The sequence below is a fragment of the Taurulus bubalis genome (genome assembly GCF_910589615.1).
Source record: "Taurulus bubalis genome assembly, chromosome: 12".
Lineage (NCBI taxonomy): Eukaryota > Metazoa > Chordata > Actinopteri > Perciformes > Cottidae > Taurulus > Taurulus bubalis.
Window position 1 is genome coordinate 12,378,278 of NC_136600.1, and position 16,895 is coordinate 12,395,172.

Sequence of the window (16,895 nt, forward strand, 5' to 3'; positions counted from 1 at the left end):
AACGGATCCACTTCTCTACGCTTCTCTGGGGTATGGCGCGCACACACACACACACACACTCACACTCACACTCACACTCCCAAACCAGCAGACAAACTTTTAAAAAGGTCCTGTACTCTCACTTTTAGTCGTCAGGAGGCTGAAGTAGAGAGGTTCCCACACACAGCCGAGGTAAGGTCCAGGGAGTGTGCTCAGATTTCTGTTGCCCTGTGAGACTTTCTGTTTGTTCAACTGACAGACATTATTTGCTACTGTTGTACAAATAATGTGCTCATAATATAGTGCTTCTTTGAACTTCGCTCAGCTCAGAGTTGGTTTCATTTGGTCAGGGAGTGGTGTGAAGTAACTTTAAAAGGTGCAGCTCATTTTACTACCCGCTGTTGTAGGAGAGTGGAACATCAGACAGCTCGTCGCATTTTGGGAGCGTAAGTGGATGCTTCATTTATTCAGAATTAGGCCATAGAGCTCTTGTGAGTGTATGGGTTTGCTCCTGTGGGCGTGTGCACGCATCATGTGGGCGACAACCCACCCACATGGGCGTGCGCGTCCTTGGGTGCACTTTTTTTTTTTTTTTTAATGGCCGCTGAAGAGATGGACGGAAAAGTCCACCCACTGCTGAACCAAATTGAAGTCTGCTTCCCCGCCGTTCAGGGAACAAATGGCAGTTTGGTTGTGAGCGGCTGGCTGCTCAGAAATAAGATGCAGTTTTGAAGTCACACCTGTTTAGCCACAGGTGCAGTTGATAACAATACTGCTACATTTATTAAAGTTGTTGAAGGCCTCATCCATAATTGCTTCATAACGCTCTCTGACGCTTGAAAAAAAATAGTGCTGTTGCATGTTTTTTTTAATGCAGTGATTTTTTTTTTTTTGATTTTTTTTGATTTTTTTATTTACAGCTTGAAATGTTTTATCTTTGCAATGTTGGATGAGTCCATTCAAGAGGTTAATCTTGTTTCCCCTAATTTTTAATTAATCACAGCACTCTTTCAATCATTCTTCTGTTAGCACCCATTTATAGCGGATGCGTGTCCTTATCAGGGCATCTTGCAGCATTTGCTGATATGAGTCAAAACTTTGGTATTACCATCGTGGGAGTGTTGACATTTTACAAAAGTCTGGAGAGCAGAGGAGGGAATGTTTTTCATTCATTTGTGTCTTTGGCTACGACTGCATATTTTAGGAGTAATTTTATAAATGTTTTAATTGCCTTGCGAGTGAGCCGAAGGTACGGGTTGGTGTTCGTGGGAAATATGTTTGCTCAAGAGTGAATGGCATAAAGTGGCGTAACTGCTCCTGCAACAATTTAAGGGAGCTGGATGAGAGGACTTAGAGGTGTATACTATCACAGTGTGAATAAGGGACGTAATCAGGAGCACCAAAAGCAGGAAGAGGACAGGAATACTGTCACACCTTGTTTTATAAAACAAGATGGGCTCTTAAAAAAACAAGAACCATGAAAAACGGATCACATTCCTGTTAGAGCGCTGCCTCTGCAGATTGCTTTTAATACCAATTGAAATACTTTAGAGACTAGGTATTTAATGAAGTTTTATAGATATGCTCACTGCCTGTGGAAAAAGGATCCTGGAATATATTATCATGCAGACCTGTGTGCAGACACAGCACTGCAGGCGGGCTGCCCAGACAAGGATCAGGGTTACGTAAGGCTGTCACATTTCTTCAGAACAAACTTCATTAAAGATTAAAGTGTGATTCAAACCATGGTTTGGTGCACTGCGTTTGCAGAGAAGGAAGCTCGGATACTGTAGTTTTCATTAACTCTTTGTCCCTCGCCCTCCTTCCCCCACAGCCAGTGACTCACCCCCTCTGCACCTCTTGCTGAGCCATTATTACCATGGAAACCCCAAGCCAGAAACGCGCCAGCCGTGGAGCCACCATCTCCCCGGCCCGCATCACCAGGCTGCAGGAGAAGGAGGACCTGTGCAACCTCAACGACCGGCTGGCTGTCTACATTGAGAAGGTGCGCTCCCTGGAGACGGAGAATGCCGGACTGCGGCTGCGCATCACTGAGTCGGAGTCCTCAATCACCCGCGATATGTCGGGCATAAAGGGGGCCTACGAGGCCGAGCTGGCCGACGCCCGCAAGACGCTGGACCAGGTGGCCAGGGAGCGAGCACGTATGCAGCTGGAGCTGAGCAAGCTGAGGGACGACCACAAGGAACTTAAAGCCAGGTAGGAGGAGCATGGAGGGTGGAGCTTGAGAGGGAGGGGCTTTGTTACAGTAGGAATGTCACACAATGGTTGTGGCGACAGTGGTTGTATTTTAGAGGCAAAAAGTACACGCATTTACAATTTTGTTCATCCCTCTGAACACGTATTTTCTCTTAATAATGCACTGTTAAAGAAAAAGAAACAGAAAGAAACATGCACTTTATTAATTCCCTTGGGGAAATTCTTCTCTGCATTTGACCCATCCCTGGATAGGGAGCAGTGGGCAGCCCTGTGAGGCGCCCGGGGAGCAGTTAAGGGTTCAGTGTTAAATGTTAAATGCACAGAATAAAACAGACTTTTTAAAGTGAGCAGAACCACCAGAAGCCATCCACAGATCTTTCAAGTTGTCTCACAGTATTGATGACGTATAATTTTATTTATATATATATATATATATATATATATATATATATATATATATATATATATATATATATATATATATATATTTATATAATGTGTATATATATATAATGTATAACTCTGACTATTCATTCTTTTGGAGAAAAGAGTTAAGCCCCAAAGGTCAGATAAGAATACATTCCACATAATGAATGTATCATGTCCTGGTATTTGCTGTGGCACATCATCCGGCGCAGGTTTGCTCTTGCATCTGTGTTTTAAAATGTTCCGTTCCAGAGCAATCTGAGTTTGGGGCCCCCCCAAAACATTTCATCATGGTGGTTAAGGCAGTGCTGCAGCTGAACATGTCGATCTGAATGCAACTTTCCCTTTTCTGATATGATGCCTCTTCACACCTGTTATTCGGTACGACCCTAATTTTCATCCAGTAATTCACGGTGCATTTAATCATATCAAACATCACAACTGCATTCCTGGTTGTTAAGTTTGTTTAACTCGTCAGTTGGCAAGGACGGTTGTTTTGTGTTCATAATGACACACCTCGAGCGAGGCGGGCTACACCTTAAACACACAGCCTGCTCTGTTACGGTAGGACTGCTGCCCTGATGACAGAACGTCTTTCATTAGTGTTTGTGACGCTCCATGTAATAACGAAGCATAACATACAATTCTGATCTGTTGCACATTTTAATGGGGTTGAATCATTAAAAGGAAAGTTCACACCAAAATCAAAAATACACTTATTCTTTAGTTTTAGTTTTTCTTTTTGTAAATTGCCTAGGAGAGATCAGCTGTAGAGCTGTTTGCTTTCTCTCAAATGTAATGGAACTATATGGCACTTGACCTTTTTGGTGCTCAAAGCAATACATTATAAAGGTGTAGAACTATGGTCTAAAGAAAATAGTTCCTACATGAAACTGCTCCCAATAAGGTCTGTGGATTATTTTAAGTAACCAGGTCATGATTTCTGGAAAGAGACATTGCTGTTTTTTTTGTTGTTTTTTTTAAATATACTTTTATGGTGCTTTTAGCACCACAAGCTGGGTGCCATCTATCTTCTATTATTATATTGCAGAGGAGGGGCGGGCAGACATTTCTACAGCCAATATCTCCTAAAGGGGAAAACTTGCATCAAAACAATCTAGTTTCAAAATAGCACTAAAGGTAAGAGAAAACAATTTGTATTTTTGATTCTGGGATTAACATGCTGCCTGGTGTTCACAGAGGATCAAGTAATACCATATTTTAAATAATTTGTGTTCATTAGAAACATCACAAATGTATTTACATCCTGTCAATTACGTGTCCATCAAATTACAAGTTAATCATATTTTACCAGGACAAAGTCACAGAAATCATAAGTGACCTACTGCCTTTAAGCTAACTTGGCACTGAAGGTGCGTTCAAGGGTAGTAAATGATTAACTTCAGGTGATAATTAATAAAGTTAATCTTTTCTCTTTGAGTCGCATACTGTATCTCAGCGCTCACGTGAAGTGTGGTGTTAGCAGCAGGTTGGCAGAGTTGGTTGCGGGTGTTTCCCTCATCAGATCAGACCCCAGTCAGTTGTGGCTGTCGAGGAATGTGTTGACGTCATGGCAGTTCACCTCGGGTCGGAGAAAAAGGAAAATATACTAAATGCATTTGTACTCTCCCAGTACATTTACTCACATGGCAGACAATATGTGCTCCTTTACAGTCTGCATTTTGTGAGTGACCAAATAAGGAGAGAAGAAACAAAAAGGCACATTTTCTGTGTGGGACACGCACACACACAGTCCTTTCCCCCAATAAGCACCATTGTGTAAACTTTATAAAAGTTCACATTGTTATTAAATGTGAACGGTGAAGCATGTCCATGTGAATAGAGACAAAGCTCTGCATCTGGAAAGAATACAATTGTCAAAGTTCTGCAGGAAATGTGCCTTTTTAAAAAAAATAATAATGTGGCTCATGTATGTTGTCCCAAGCTCAACATCAATCCAGTGTGTGCATGCATGTGTGGGGGTGCGCGCTCGCTCAATGTGATAAGAGAACAGTATTTTTGAATTTTCTCTTCCCTTCCACAATAACCCCCTCTAGCCTTTGTGCTTCATGTTACTCTCCAGCTACTTGGCAGGAGAAGCACCAGCGGCTCCCGCAGCAATACTGTTTTCTAAAGGAAGCAGATCTCTTGACTTGCGTGTGGTGGAAAAGAATCCCTCGATCCAACCAGGGCCGGCTTTATCTGCACTTTAGCCAGTGTGTTTGGTTGCCATGGAGAGTCTTGGCTCGGCCGTGTGAAGGGGTGGTGACTCAGAGGTTTTTCATGGCGTCTGGAATGGGCCGACTGCTGACTCCCTGTAACGGGAAGTCGGGTTTATTAATACACACGGTGACGGCTGCTTTGACGGGCACGCTGAGCGGTGGCGACAGCAGCAGACGGAAGCGCGATAAACAACGGACATCTATACGCCTCACAATATGTTTACTTTTTATTGGGCGCCCTTGGTTATTCCTCTCGTGCAACGCAGCGACAGGTGTGTCTGTCACGGCGCTTCAGCTGACTGGACACACCTGTTCGGCCCAAAGGCGTGACACTGCGTCTCCTCACATGTGTCTTTGTATGCAGAACTACGACTGGGAACACATGCTACCCCTCCCCCTACATAACCCTCAAGCTGTTGGGCCACAATGCCAACCATTCTACCTACAGCACTATTTTACTGGTAAATATTCAGAACTATAGAAGAAAGATGCACATAACTTGGCAAACGCAGGTGTGGGTGTAATGCGGTGCTGTAAATTAAGTCTAAAGCTGTAAGTCTGGTCAGAAAACACTAAACATGAGCCCCTGAGCGACAGAACCTTTTGTGTGGGTGGGTAGGTAGGTAGGTAGGTAGGTAACTGGCTCATTGGTGTCACTGACGGGACTTGTTTTCTACATCCTTTATTAACGCTCTACCCAGGCAGACCAGAGTAGGGAGTGTTTACAATCTACACATGGTTTTAATTTCACAGTTTGATTTATCTGTTTGTTTGTTTTTGCCAAAGACGCGCGCTCGTATGTGAACTGAAACCATTAGACAAGTCTTGATGTCAAAAGTATGATTTAGGATAATCAATTAAACCATTTTCTTATCCAAAAATGCGATAAATTCACTGCTTCCAGCGTCTCAAATGTAAACATTTGCAGGTTTTCCTAGTGATCTATGATATTAAACTAAATGTATTTGTCAAGCCATATGTCAACTTCATTGTTGACATAATTGAGAGATTAGTTATTTAATAATGAAAATAATTATTAGTTGCAGTCATGGTTAACTATTAATGTGATATTAGTTGTGCCTCGCACGAGTCTTTATTCCTGCTGCACACACTGTCTAAGATCAAATGCCTTTTTAATTGTAAACTCTCAGCCTTGAACGGCATTTTCTTTGGTCAAAGTCTGCCTGATAAGACGAGACTCAACTGTAAAGGTTGAAAAGTAAACGGCCAAACCCTTTTCTGGATCCGATCTGCTTTGAATATAAGAACAGGGATTTACCAGGTCTACTGTTACCAGGTCTGCCCCACCTGTCGGCACATGGTTTAGGGTGTGGCAACAGGTAGACGGACCCCACAGGTTAATTTGCTGCCTGCCCGTTGGAACAATGTTTAGTTCTTTTTTTGAAAGGATTATAGCGCTATGGTAGACACAACGTGGTAGAACGTGTGCAGGCGCAGCATGCGTTGAAGCCAACTATCTCAACACAGCAGGAAGTGCTCTTATTTTATAGCACTATTCCAAATTCCTTTCTATTGAATATGGTTTAATGCTGGAACTTTAGATGTAAAGTTGTATTCTGACCTTTAACTTGTTATCTGGAGACTTCATTTGCCTCGTGCAAACTCGTCATGTATTCTTATCGTCATCTGAGCTAGGAAACGAACCTCACCCTCACTAAGCAACGCACACAATGTGATTAAACAAGCTTTTTAATATTCTGCCAACCTTCATCCTGGTGAGGGGGAAAAAAATGAAGTAAAACGGGAGAGTGTGAAGGATCGGTGGCAGAGGTGGATGTCATAAGAAGTGGTCTAATGTTTGTCGGCTTGAGTTTCAGTGAGAAAAGTTTATATTTTTAACTCGAGGGGATGTTTAAATGTGTCCCTACGGTGACTCATTATACATCTGCGCTGCTGTTGGGCCATGTTGAGGATAACAGGAGGACTCGCTCAAGCTGCTCATGTCGAGTTTGTTGAGATAAAATGTTTGCTTTCAAAGTCTCGTCCTAAAATGGACAAGAGCAGTGTGCTCTCCCCTTCTTATGGTGCTGTTAAGCATTTTTAGTGTCTTGGCTTCTCCTCCTCAAGAGTCTGGTGGCAACAGTTACAGCATTATACTTTGTATATATTAAAATGCTCTATTTATTGGTAGTTACAACTGGGAAAAAAATTATACTTTCAAGAGCTTCAGTTGAGACTATGGCACATTATACTGTTTGCACCTTCCTCCAACATCTAAAAGACTAATTATGCAGACTTGGTAAAAAATGTATGACTGTAATGAGCTGTTATTAGGTCAAAGTACTTGGTGGGATGAAATTGTGGGGTTCTTTGTAATCCTGTTAAACCATTGTTAAATGTCAAACATCCACCATGACAGGTATTTCTCTTCTTTAATGTGGACGCTCATAGTCTATGAATAAAGTGGTCAATGTATTCAATGTATGCATCACCATAGTACAAAGCCAGCTGCCGTTGGTAAACACATTTTCCTTCAGTTTCAATAAACAATAGACCCTTTTCACAGCAGATATTCTGCCTTGTCATATCCGGAGAAGCACAGGAAGAACTAATTAAATTAACAATGTATTAATTCAGTCAGTAAGTCGTGCTAGTGGGGCAGCACGCACAAAACCAGGAGCCTGGAACCTCATTAATGCCGTTAACTACACCAGAATGACGTCAATCAAAAAAAGTCTGCCGTTAAGAATGTCTACTTTTGTGAATGCATCCGTCTCGTTGTCCCTCTCAGGTTTGAACCAAACAAACTCCACAACATTTAGCATTTCATAGATTTAAACTGAGGCGCGACATCACGAATCCTGCTCCCTAACGGGCCGCGCACCAGCGTCAGGTTTCATCTGGCAACACGTCCCTGTGTTCCCCTACGATGAGCTCAGCTTTTATTGTGTGATGGCAGACAATCGTCTGTCGCGTCGAGCCGGTGACTTTGGGTGTCGTCCAGCAGGGGTGTAAATCGGATCACTCTTTCGAAAGCGTCAAAACATTCTTTTCGTGTTGAAAGACTTCTTCAAAAGTACAAAAGAGTGCTTTGTATGTGGGAGCGATACATAATTTAGACCCTAGTTATTTTCATTAGATGCATTAGTCATTTTAGTATGTTTCCTCCCCAACACATTTGTCCCTAAGTTTCTCTACAGTGTTTTGTGACATTACACAGCAACACTAACTGTAAATTAAAGGTGTAATGTATGTTTTCTTCCACAACAAAATGAATAATTGTATCACAAGTATGGCTACAAAAAGCGACTCATTCTGATGTCATTTTTTTTATTTTTTTATCTTCAACTGTTAAAACAAAATTCCATGGTTGTGTCTTCGGACTACTTGAATTCTCAGACAAACAGTCCAAAACTCAAATAGATTCAATTAATAACTATTTTAAAAGAGAAAGATTAAGAAGCTTGAGACGGAATTCTTTTTGCTTAAAAAATCACTGGCATTATTAATTGATCATCAAAATTTTTTTAATTAATCAACCGTGACAGATTATTTAAAATGTTCATATTTACTGACCTTTTTCCCCTAATGAGGCAGATATTCAGTTTTGTAGCTTAGGAACGCACAGTTTGTTTAATGACCCTTTTTTTTTTTCTTCTGTAACGGTTTCTTTATCTACAGGTATTGTCAGGAGGCGCTGTATATAAGAGTGGCTGGTTTTCTCTCGTCTACTAGCAGAATACTTTGTAATGGAAAGCAGATGTGGCCTGCAAATGTGCTGAATGGCTGTTGTATGGAGCCGTGTCGGGTTTATTGATGTGCGAGTAATGTGTGTCGTTCTTGGACTTCGTGTGTGTGTGTGTGTGTGTGTGTGGTTTATAGAATTAGAGTTTCCATAGAGCTTTCAGAGCTAGCCAAGCCCTCGATGACTCACTCGCACATGGACAGAGTAAATCACTTTAACATGGTGGGACTCCAGACTCGCTCTCTCTTTCCGTCTTTTTTTCTTCTCGTGCTTGCTCGCTCTTTCTGCCCATAAAACAGCTCATTTGGGGATTGGGCGAGGTTGGACTGTATCCTCAATCGTCCCCTCGTTACCATCTCGTTGGTTATGTAACACAATGTTCTGATTCCAGATCTGGAAAGGAATTTTACGCTGAATGGAATGATTGGAGCAGTTCTGCTATATAATCTAAACGGGGCACTGAGTTTGAGGGAGCTCTTTCAACTTTGAGACGTCTCGGATGTTCTGCATTAACTGTTGTACTCTTTGTTTATTACGACTCAAGGAAATGTGGAGCAAGGTTTTAATGCCTCGATGTGGTTCCTCCTCACTTAGTTTGTTGTACTTTGGTATAATAATAATAATAATAGGAGATGCTGATTAGTTTCATTTGTAATCTTTATCACCTGTATTCTGAGTGTTGCAATGCTCAGCTATTTTACTGTTGTGTAAATATGTTTGTTACGCACACTCCTCTGGCTCAGAAAGTACTTGGAAAATAGTTTGCATGTTGTTGTTTCTTTATCACTTGTTGCCAGAAGGGTGGGGTTTGCCACAGAGAACAGGACACACGGTGCCAGAGTTGAGACAATGACAGGAAAGTCAACGGCACATTATTTTCAGCGTGTTATAGCTCACCTGACACTACATGAGTTTTCCTCATGCAAACTCCACATTTTACACTCTGTGTGCTGTAAGAATTTTTTTTTCCGTTCGCGCCGGTGAGTTCTCACTAGAGAGCTTCCCTCTATTTCTTGTACGTCTGTATTTGATGCCAGTCGCGTGAGAGCACCCGCTTGTCCCACAACCACAACTTGGTTAAACTCCAGGCTTCAAATCCTTTTTTTTTTTTTCACCACCTCGTATGCACCGAAAAAGCCAAAGCTCGTCACAGTCCCATACACTCCACATGGGTTTTTGTTTAGCTTAAAGCTAACATTAGGAGCGCTGGTTCTGCTCATGGAGTTTTCATTGTAACTCACTGCAGCTGCCTCATTGAAGGGGAGGCAATAACAATCTGTTGTTTACTACGTGGAGCACAAGTGAGGGTGCTGATGCACTGGGGAGATGACTTGTTAATGCAAATGAGAATTAAACTCAAGGATGCAAATGGAGACACCCTTCCGATCAGAATCATGGAAACATAGTGCAGCATCACATGGTGTGTGCACAGCGACGATGCTTATAAAGTCTCATCTGGCAGCAAGATAATGTTGTATACTTAGAGAAACAATGTTGAGGCAATGCAGCTAAACCTGTTATGTAATGGAGGCAATGTTTTATGTGTTCCCTACTTTTGATCCAATGTTCAATTGTACTCTGGCTCTTTTTACAACACTGCTCAATCAGAAAATGAAAGTGTGTCAATCTCCAAGTCCTTGCACTGCTCTTTATCTTAGAATTTAATCTGGTTCAGCACTAATAAAAAGTAGCTTATAAACTAACACAAATCCAGAGTCTGACTCACTTTCAGATGAATCATCAACTAATCATGCAAGGAGGAACAAAGGCTGTTTCATATGTCTTTTGGTGTCTGTGGGTGAACGCTTTTTTTTTTTTTCTGTAAAAGGCGGGACACTCCTCTTTCATCTCTTGTTGACTGACTGTTTGAGGAACTGTATTAACAAATGTAAATTGTCACAAGCGTGAATGGCACAAAGAGATAACATATGGTTCTTTTTCAGTTTCCAAACTTTGCTTTGGAGACGGCTTAAACAAAACCATGAGTGTGACATGAGAGAACATTGCCTGGCCTCTCTCGGTGTCCCCTTCCTTTGTGGTCGTCTTGTCAGAAGTCGGCTCCCTGAAATCAGACGCGCTCGGCATTTGCTCTGCTTTAAGACCGAAGACACTGGCAACTCTGTTGCCATCTGCCGCATGTGGATGAGTCCGGGTGGCCCCAGGCAAAGGCTGCGTTGTTGTTGGTTTCTGGTGATTTATCACACGCAGATACACGCACAATCCCTGTTATTGTGTTCCTCATCCCTGAAGAAACACAGGAAGTCATGTGCCAGCCTGTAATATTTATTTTACTGCACATTTTTTGGGGGGAGTTGAACAACACACTTGGAAAAGCACAGTTGACTTGAGGTAGCGGGGCCTAAATGGCCATCAGTGCTCCTCCCATCTCTTATCTTTAGAGTGTAGATGAACTCTTACCTGCTGTACTACACATCTTGGTGAAACAGTCCATCTTGGAGGTTGTCGAATACATCTTTTATTCATAGGTTTAAGTACATCAGTTCAGTCACGTTCACTCAAATCCCTGCTGAAATGATCAGTTAATTAATTGATTACATAGACTGAAAATGTATCAGCAAAAATTATGCTTAGTTGCAGCCTGATTCAAAGGTGTTTTATTTAAATGGATCATTAACATGGTATTAAAACTACTCCAGCATGCTTCTATTTCTGGGCCCCCATGTTTGTTTACTAAAGCCCCTTCCCTTATTCAACAGCCTTCCTCTTAGTCACCTCTTCCCTCCAGGTTCCACTTAAAGCCGCTATGTGAATAGCTAAACTAAACGTAGTATGGATGGAAAAAGAAAAGAGGGGCTGTAATTGGACGAGGGAAAATTTGACAATCTTTAGGGAATTTGGGAGAACCCCTTTTTTCTGTGTTGGAGCAGTGAGTCATGAGGAAATCCCACCCACCCACCCATGCTTGCCAGACAGAGTGTGTGTGTGTGTGTGTTTACATAGGAACATACAGTATGGATCAACAGACCCTTGTACTGCATGTCAGGAATTGTTTGAAAAGTACTACAGGAAATGAACGAGGTGATGCAGTGTTTGTAACTATAGCAGCCTCTTGCAGAGAGAGACCTCCCGGGTGAAGTGAATGAGAGCCCCTCCCCCCTCTCTGTGCCCCCACAGCTTCAGCAGATGTGCCCATGTGCAAAGCGCTGAACCCCTGACTGCTGCAGGGGAGCTGCAGCTGTAGTAGGCAGCTCCCAGGTGTCTGTCTGCATGTAGGTATCTCAATCCCTGGCAGCTACTTTGCTTTATCCATGCGACTGCCATAAATGGGAATATGTGAGTCAACTTTCCTTACAAAAGATGAGCAAATGTAAAACAATCTCTTCACTAACCCTACAGATGAACTGGTTTTATATGCCTCAGGTTTGAAATATTCATGTCTGATTTTTGCCACCGCCCCAGTAAAATAAATGTAGGTTAATTTATTTTGGTTGCTTACAACAATGAAAATGTAAAAAAAAAAAAACACTGTTTTTACTTGATGCTGAGGTCTGTAAATTATCCACATTACCTCGTTAATGTGGATAATTTACGTTTCTGGAAAGAAATGTTAAATTAAATTACAAATGCAAGAAATTTGCCGTTCAATTACATTGGGATAGCAGCAGAAATCTCAAACTCCCCCCCCCCCCCCCCCCCCCCCCCAACGCCTGCAAAAAAGTCTGCATGGGTAGATCATTCTTGAGGTGAGGAAGGTGATGTGTTTTTTTTGTAACTTGGGTGAAATAACCCTTTTAGACAGGGTCCTGCGCAGCCACATTCAGCACAGACTATTGGACTACGTTGACCCTCGGTAGCAAGGGCATGGATTTGGTTTGCAAAGTTGGAAAAACAGGGGGAGGCTGCTCCGAGCTTAGAGGATGGATGTGTTAAAGTGGCCCTGAAAAATATTCAGCACACATATTTAACTTCTACTGTAGTAGTTTTAGAAGGATAGATTCCATTAAAATACTGCTTGCTCTTGCTAAATCATAGGAATTGTACACAAGAATGTAAGATGTGTTTTTTTTTTTTCTTTAAACATTTAGAATGGCTTGAACATTGCTAAATAACACTCTAAATTGAGATCTTGTTTTTGTGCTGATTAACTACTTGACATTGGCCTCGCTAAGGTCTCAAAGTCCCATTATGGCCGCAGTAATTTGGCTATCTTGTAGAAATTATGGGTTTGATTTTCCTTATGGAGCGTATAAAAAAAGCGTACACTCTTTCAGTCTGGAGATATTTAGAAAAGTCTACACTTTTTTTTATTTATTTTTATTCTGTAGCGTCCACAGTGTGGTAGAAACGGCATACTAGCAGGCCTTGGTTACCACGGCAACGACATAGCAAAACAGGGGGCGGGGGGTGTAGTGGGCTTTTCTCTCACTCCACAAGGCGGGGTTCGTTACTCGTTACCGGGGTGGACAAAGATAGCTGTGAGTCATCCTTGAGGCTGGGAGCCGAGCCAACACATTCCTCTTCCTCCTCCTCAGATTTCTCGTCTCTATTATTCCCCCTCTTTCTTTTTTTCTTTTTGCCTCTTTCTTTCTTACTTGCATTTCCATTTCACAACCCCCCACCACCACCCACCCGCCAACCTCACCTCTTCTCCTCTCCCCCATCTCACACTGTCTGTGTCCAAAGGCTCCCATTTTGTCTTTGTGCCTCAAATTGTGTAATTTACTCTGCAACAAAATGCCTTTCAAAGCTCTAAAATTGTTGCTTAAAAATGGTGTGATGAATTGTGAAACCTTTACTTTTTTTTATTTTATATATATATATATATATATATATATATATATATATATATATATATATATATATATATATATATATATATATATATATATATATATATATATATATATATATATATATATATATATATATATTTCTTTCACGAGTGCAGACATTTGTGTGTGGGTGGAAAGACAAGTGGTCTATGCTTAAAAAAATACAAATAAAGCTTGCCAAAATTACACTTAATTTTCTGTTTTGAATTCCTTCTTCCAAAGCAGAATGTAAATCGCACAGCCTTTCGGCACAAAGGTCTTTCTCAGTTTGCAAGAACCAACTCTGCCGTCCGCCTTGTTTTACTTGCAAACAGATTTCCCTTATCTTGATGAAACAGGCTGATATTGTTTTTTGGCTTTATTTTCCTAATTTCCCAAATGTAATCTGCATTTGTTTGCTCATCTGTTGGCTCTCAGTACCTCACTTGTTAGTCTCATGCTGACTGTCTATTGTTTTGTAAATATTAATAGTGTGATTCCTAGGAAATAACTGCAGAGGCTCCTCACATGTGTTCTGAGCGCAGGCTGTGAGGTTTTGATGGAACGCAATATAAACATGGAGTCAGAGGATATTTATGCTGGGGCTCTCTAATTACACACTTCATACATGGATTATATAAACGGGTAGTCCAAAGCAAATTCCTCAAACACATGCACCCTGCACAGGATTATGTAAATTGTATATGAGAATAACACGTGCACAGGAACATGCATGTACTTTATACACACACACATATACACACACACACACACACTCTCACTTAACGCACAAAGGGGTACACACAGTTTTTGCAGCCAACACTCCCACACAGACTCAAACATGCACAAATACACCCACATATACACATGCACTTAAGAGAAATACAAACACACACTGACAAGGTTTTCCAAAATCCTTCCGTTGCATTCAGGCGACACAAACAGTTTTTTAGCCGACATGCGGGAGCAAGAAGTAAAGACAACATGTTTAAGTACAGCTCAGACCATCGTACCACTCTGGGTTGTTTACTTTTACCTGAAGCCAATGGTCGTTATTGTCATAACCCATATTCGCCCTTAATCGGTGTTAAATTTAGAGATTTACAATCCCTTACAGACTCTTTTTGTTTGTCAAGCTTTGGTGATCAGTTGATTCCAAACAAAAAAAAAAAATATAATCCAGGATTTAATTTTCCACTGATATGTGAAAAGTCAACCTGTTGATACAACACTGCTGTTTAACACCATGTGGTTGGCAAACAGGAATGCAGGGTTCCTGGCTAGATTTAGAAACATCCCTAAAGTAGTAGGTTGGGCAGTTTATGGCATTTGACTAGTGCATTAAAAATGGAAATATTGCATATAAAATGTGATTAATGTGCTCATTATATTATCATTATTTAAGTAATTATTAATGAATCATGTTTTTTTTAGGTTATCATTTAAAAATATATTGCATTAAATGTGATTTGAGAATTGGACCATAAATTCACTACCAAAATATGTAACATGAGATAAATAGATAGATAGTTACTTTATTAATGCGAGGGAAACATTTTTCGACAATACAAAGTTGATACCAAGCATTAATGACTAATACTAAGAACTAGTACCCAGAGAATTTTCTTTCATCCATTTTCTCCATAAAGGTCAGAGGTCACAATATATTAGCCTCTGCAAACAACAGAAGCACAATATCCTAACTAATGTTACTGGACCTCCTGCTGTACATAAATGGATTCTCTTTGACAAGTGGCTGTAGAGACGGCAGGGAATGTTGGTTAGGCGGCCCTGAGGAAGAAGTCTCATGACTCGGATCATCTGACCTTTACTCTCAATTAACTTTCATGAACTGGAAAGACACTGAAAGGTCAAGTTCTAAGACTTAAATGTGTACAACTCCCAGACCACACAATGCCGTGGTAGCGAGCTGTTAATCACAAGGTAGCCACACCCTAAAACATATTCTGCTTTATCTATTTTACTTTCAATTTAAATGGGACCATAATTCATACTGACTTGAAACTAGCGATTGAGACCGTAAACTCCTGTTTACAATTTCTCATAGACAAAGACTTTTTTTATGTTGCAATCTGAGGCGTAGCTGCCTGATGGCCAGGAGAGGGACTGCAAGTTTAAGGCACTGGAACCCTCTCTGTATTGCTGTCATTTGTGTATGACGAGAATACAAACAGTCAAGCAGCATTTTTAATATACTTATTATTCTGTCCAGTGATTCACTGTTGGTGCTGATCCGCTGGGCCCATTAGCACTAATGAGCCCCACAGCAACCACCTCCACACACACACTACAATCACACTGTTAAAACGTTTCTAAAAAGACGTCCAGACAAAAAGCTGCATAGTTTCAAGTAATCTTCACCTCAAGTTGTAAACGTGTGTGTGCGTGTGTGTTACACTTTACAGCCCATTTAAGTAAAAACAAAGTGCGTCTTTTTGTCTCTGAGCTGTTTTGGTTGGTTTGGGTTTATTATTACAGTCCATAATAATTGATTGAGCAGCATCTTTGTGAATTTAAAATGTTCCACAATATTATCAGCTGCAGCCTTGGAGCTTTCCTCACAGCTAGAGAGCTAAAGAAGCCTTGGCCCAGCCAGAGGTGGTTAAACTATTTTACAGACACAACAAGATAATAGTAATTAATTTTTTTTTTACAGTAGCTGTCTCATTTTACCTCTGTTACTACTCTGCTTGTCGAGGCGTGTTGACATGTTCATACGGCGGGCGATGGTGTCACTGTCGCCTCTATTATTGTCGGGATCTTCAAGAATTGAGGTTGTGTCTTTTAGGTGTCGTATTGTGTGTGTGTGTGTGTGTGTGTGTGTGTGTGTGTGTGTGTGTGTGTGTGTCATGTCAGACAAAAATCTCAAGTATTTGTACACCTGGCTCGTAAAGAGTTGCATTCTTGAGTCTCTTTACAAGTATATTGACTGGAAAGAAACGTCCCTCGCTCTGTGATATCCTCGGATTTCCTCCAATGTATTCAGTTTTTTATGTACAGTAAAGAGAGGCGTTTGTTATTCAGCTGACAATCATGGAAAGAAATGTGGTCGGCAAAATGGAATACAACTCAACATCACCATGAACGGCATCCTCCAAAATGCCCATAAAGTTGAATCAAAGCCTCTGTTTCAACAAAACAACTTGTACAACCAGCGGTTAAATGGTAGTGGACTGTATTTTACCTGCGAGAGAATACCTTTATCAATACAAATTGGTTCATTGTTTCAAAAACAAAAGGAATGTAGAAACATCTGGTCCCAACATCTGGTCATTTAAATGTGGTCAAGGGCTCTGGAAAAGGTAATTGTTAAGTTTCTGTAGAATATATAGACTTTAGTTGCTAGTTTATAGGTACACCTAGCAAAAACAACTTAAATGTAGTACATGAGGGTAAACTATATATTTTATTTAGAAACACTTCTCAGTGTAACACAATACAAATCAACAGCACCACCAACTACAGCTTCCAACATCACTGTGTGTTTTCATTTGAATCTGAACAATGAGGCTTTTATATAATTACCCATTCAAGTTATCTAAGCTTGACTGA

General features: G+C 40.9%; 1 protein-coding gene across 1 annotated transcript in view; it reads left to right on the forward strand.

The window, feature by feature from the left end:
* LOC306744894 (lamin-A-like) overlaps window positions 1-16,895 on the forward strand; it is a 25,597-nt gene continuing 8,702 nt past the window's right edge. The window contains exons 1-2 of the mRNA XM_079227595.1: window positions 1-30; window positions 1,814-2,196. Of these exons, the coding sequence (XP_079083721.1) occupies window positions 1,859-2,196 (338 nt within the window). The 5' untranslated portion in view covers window positions 1-30; window positions 1,814-1,858. The remainder of the gene's footprint in view (window positions 31-1,813; window positions 2,197-16,895) is intronic.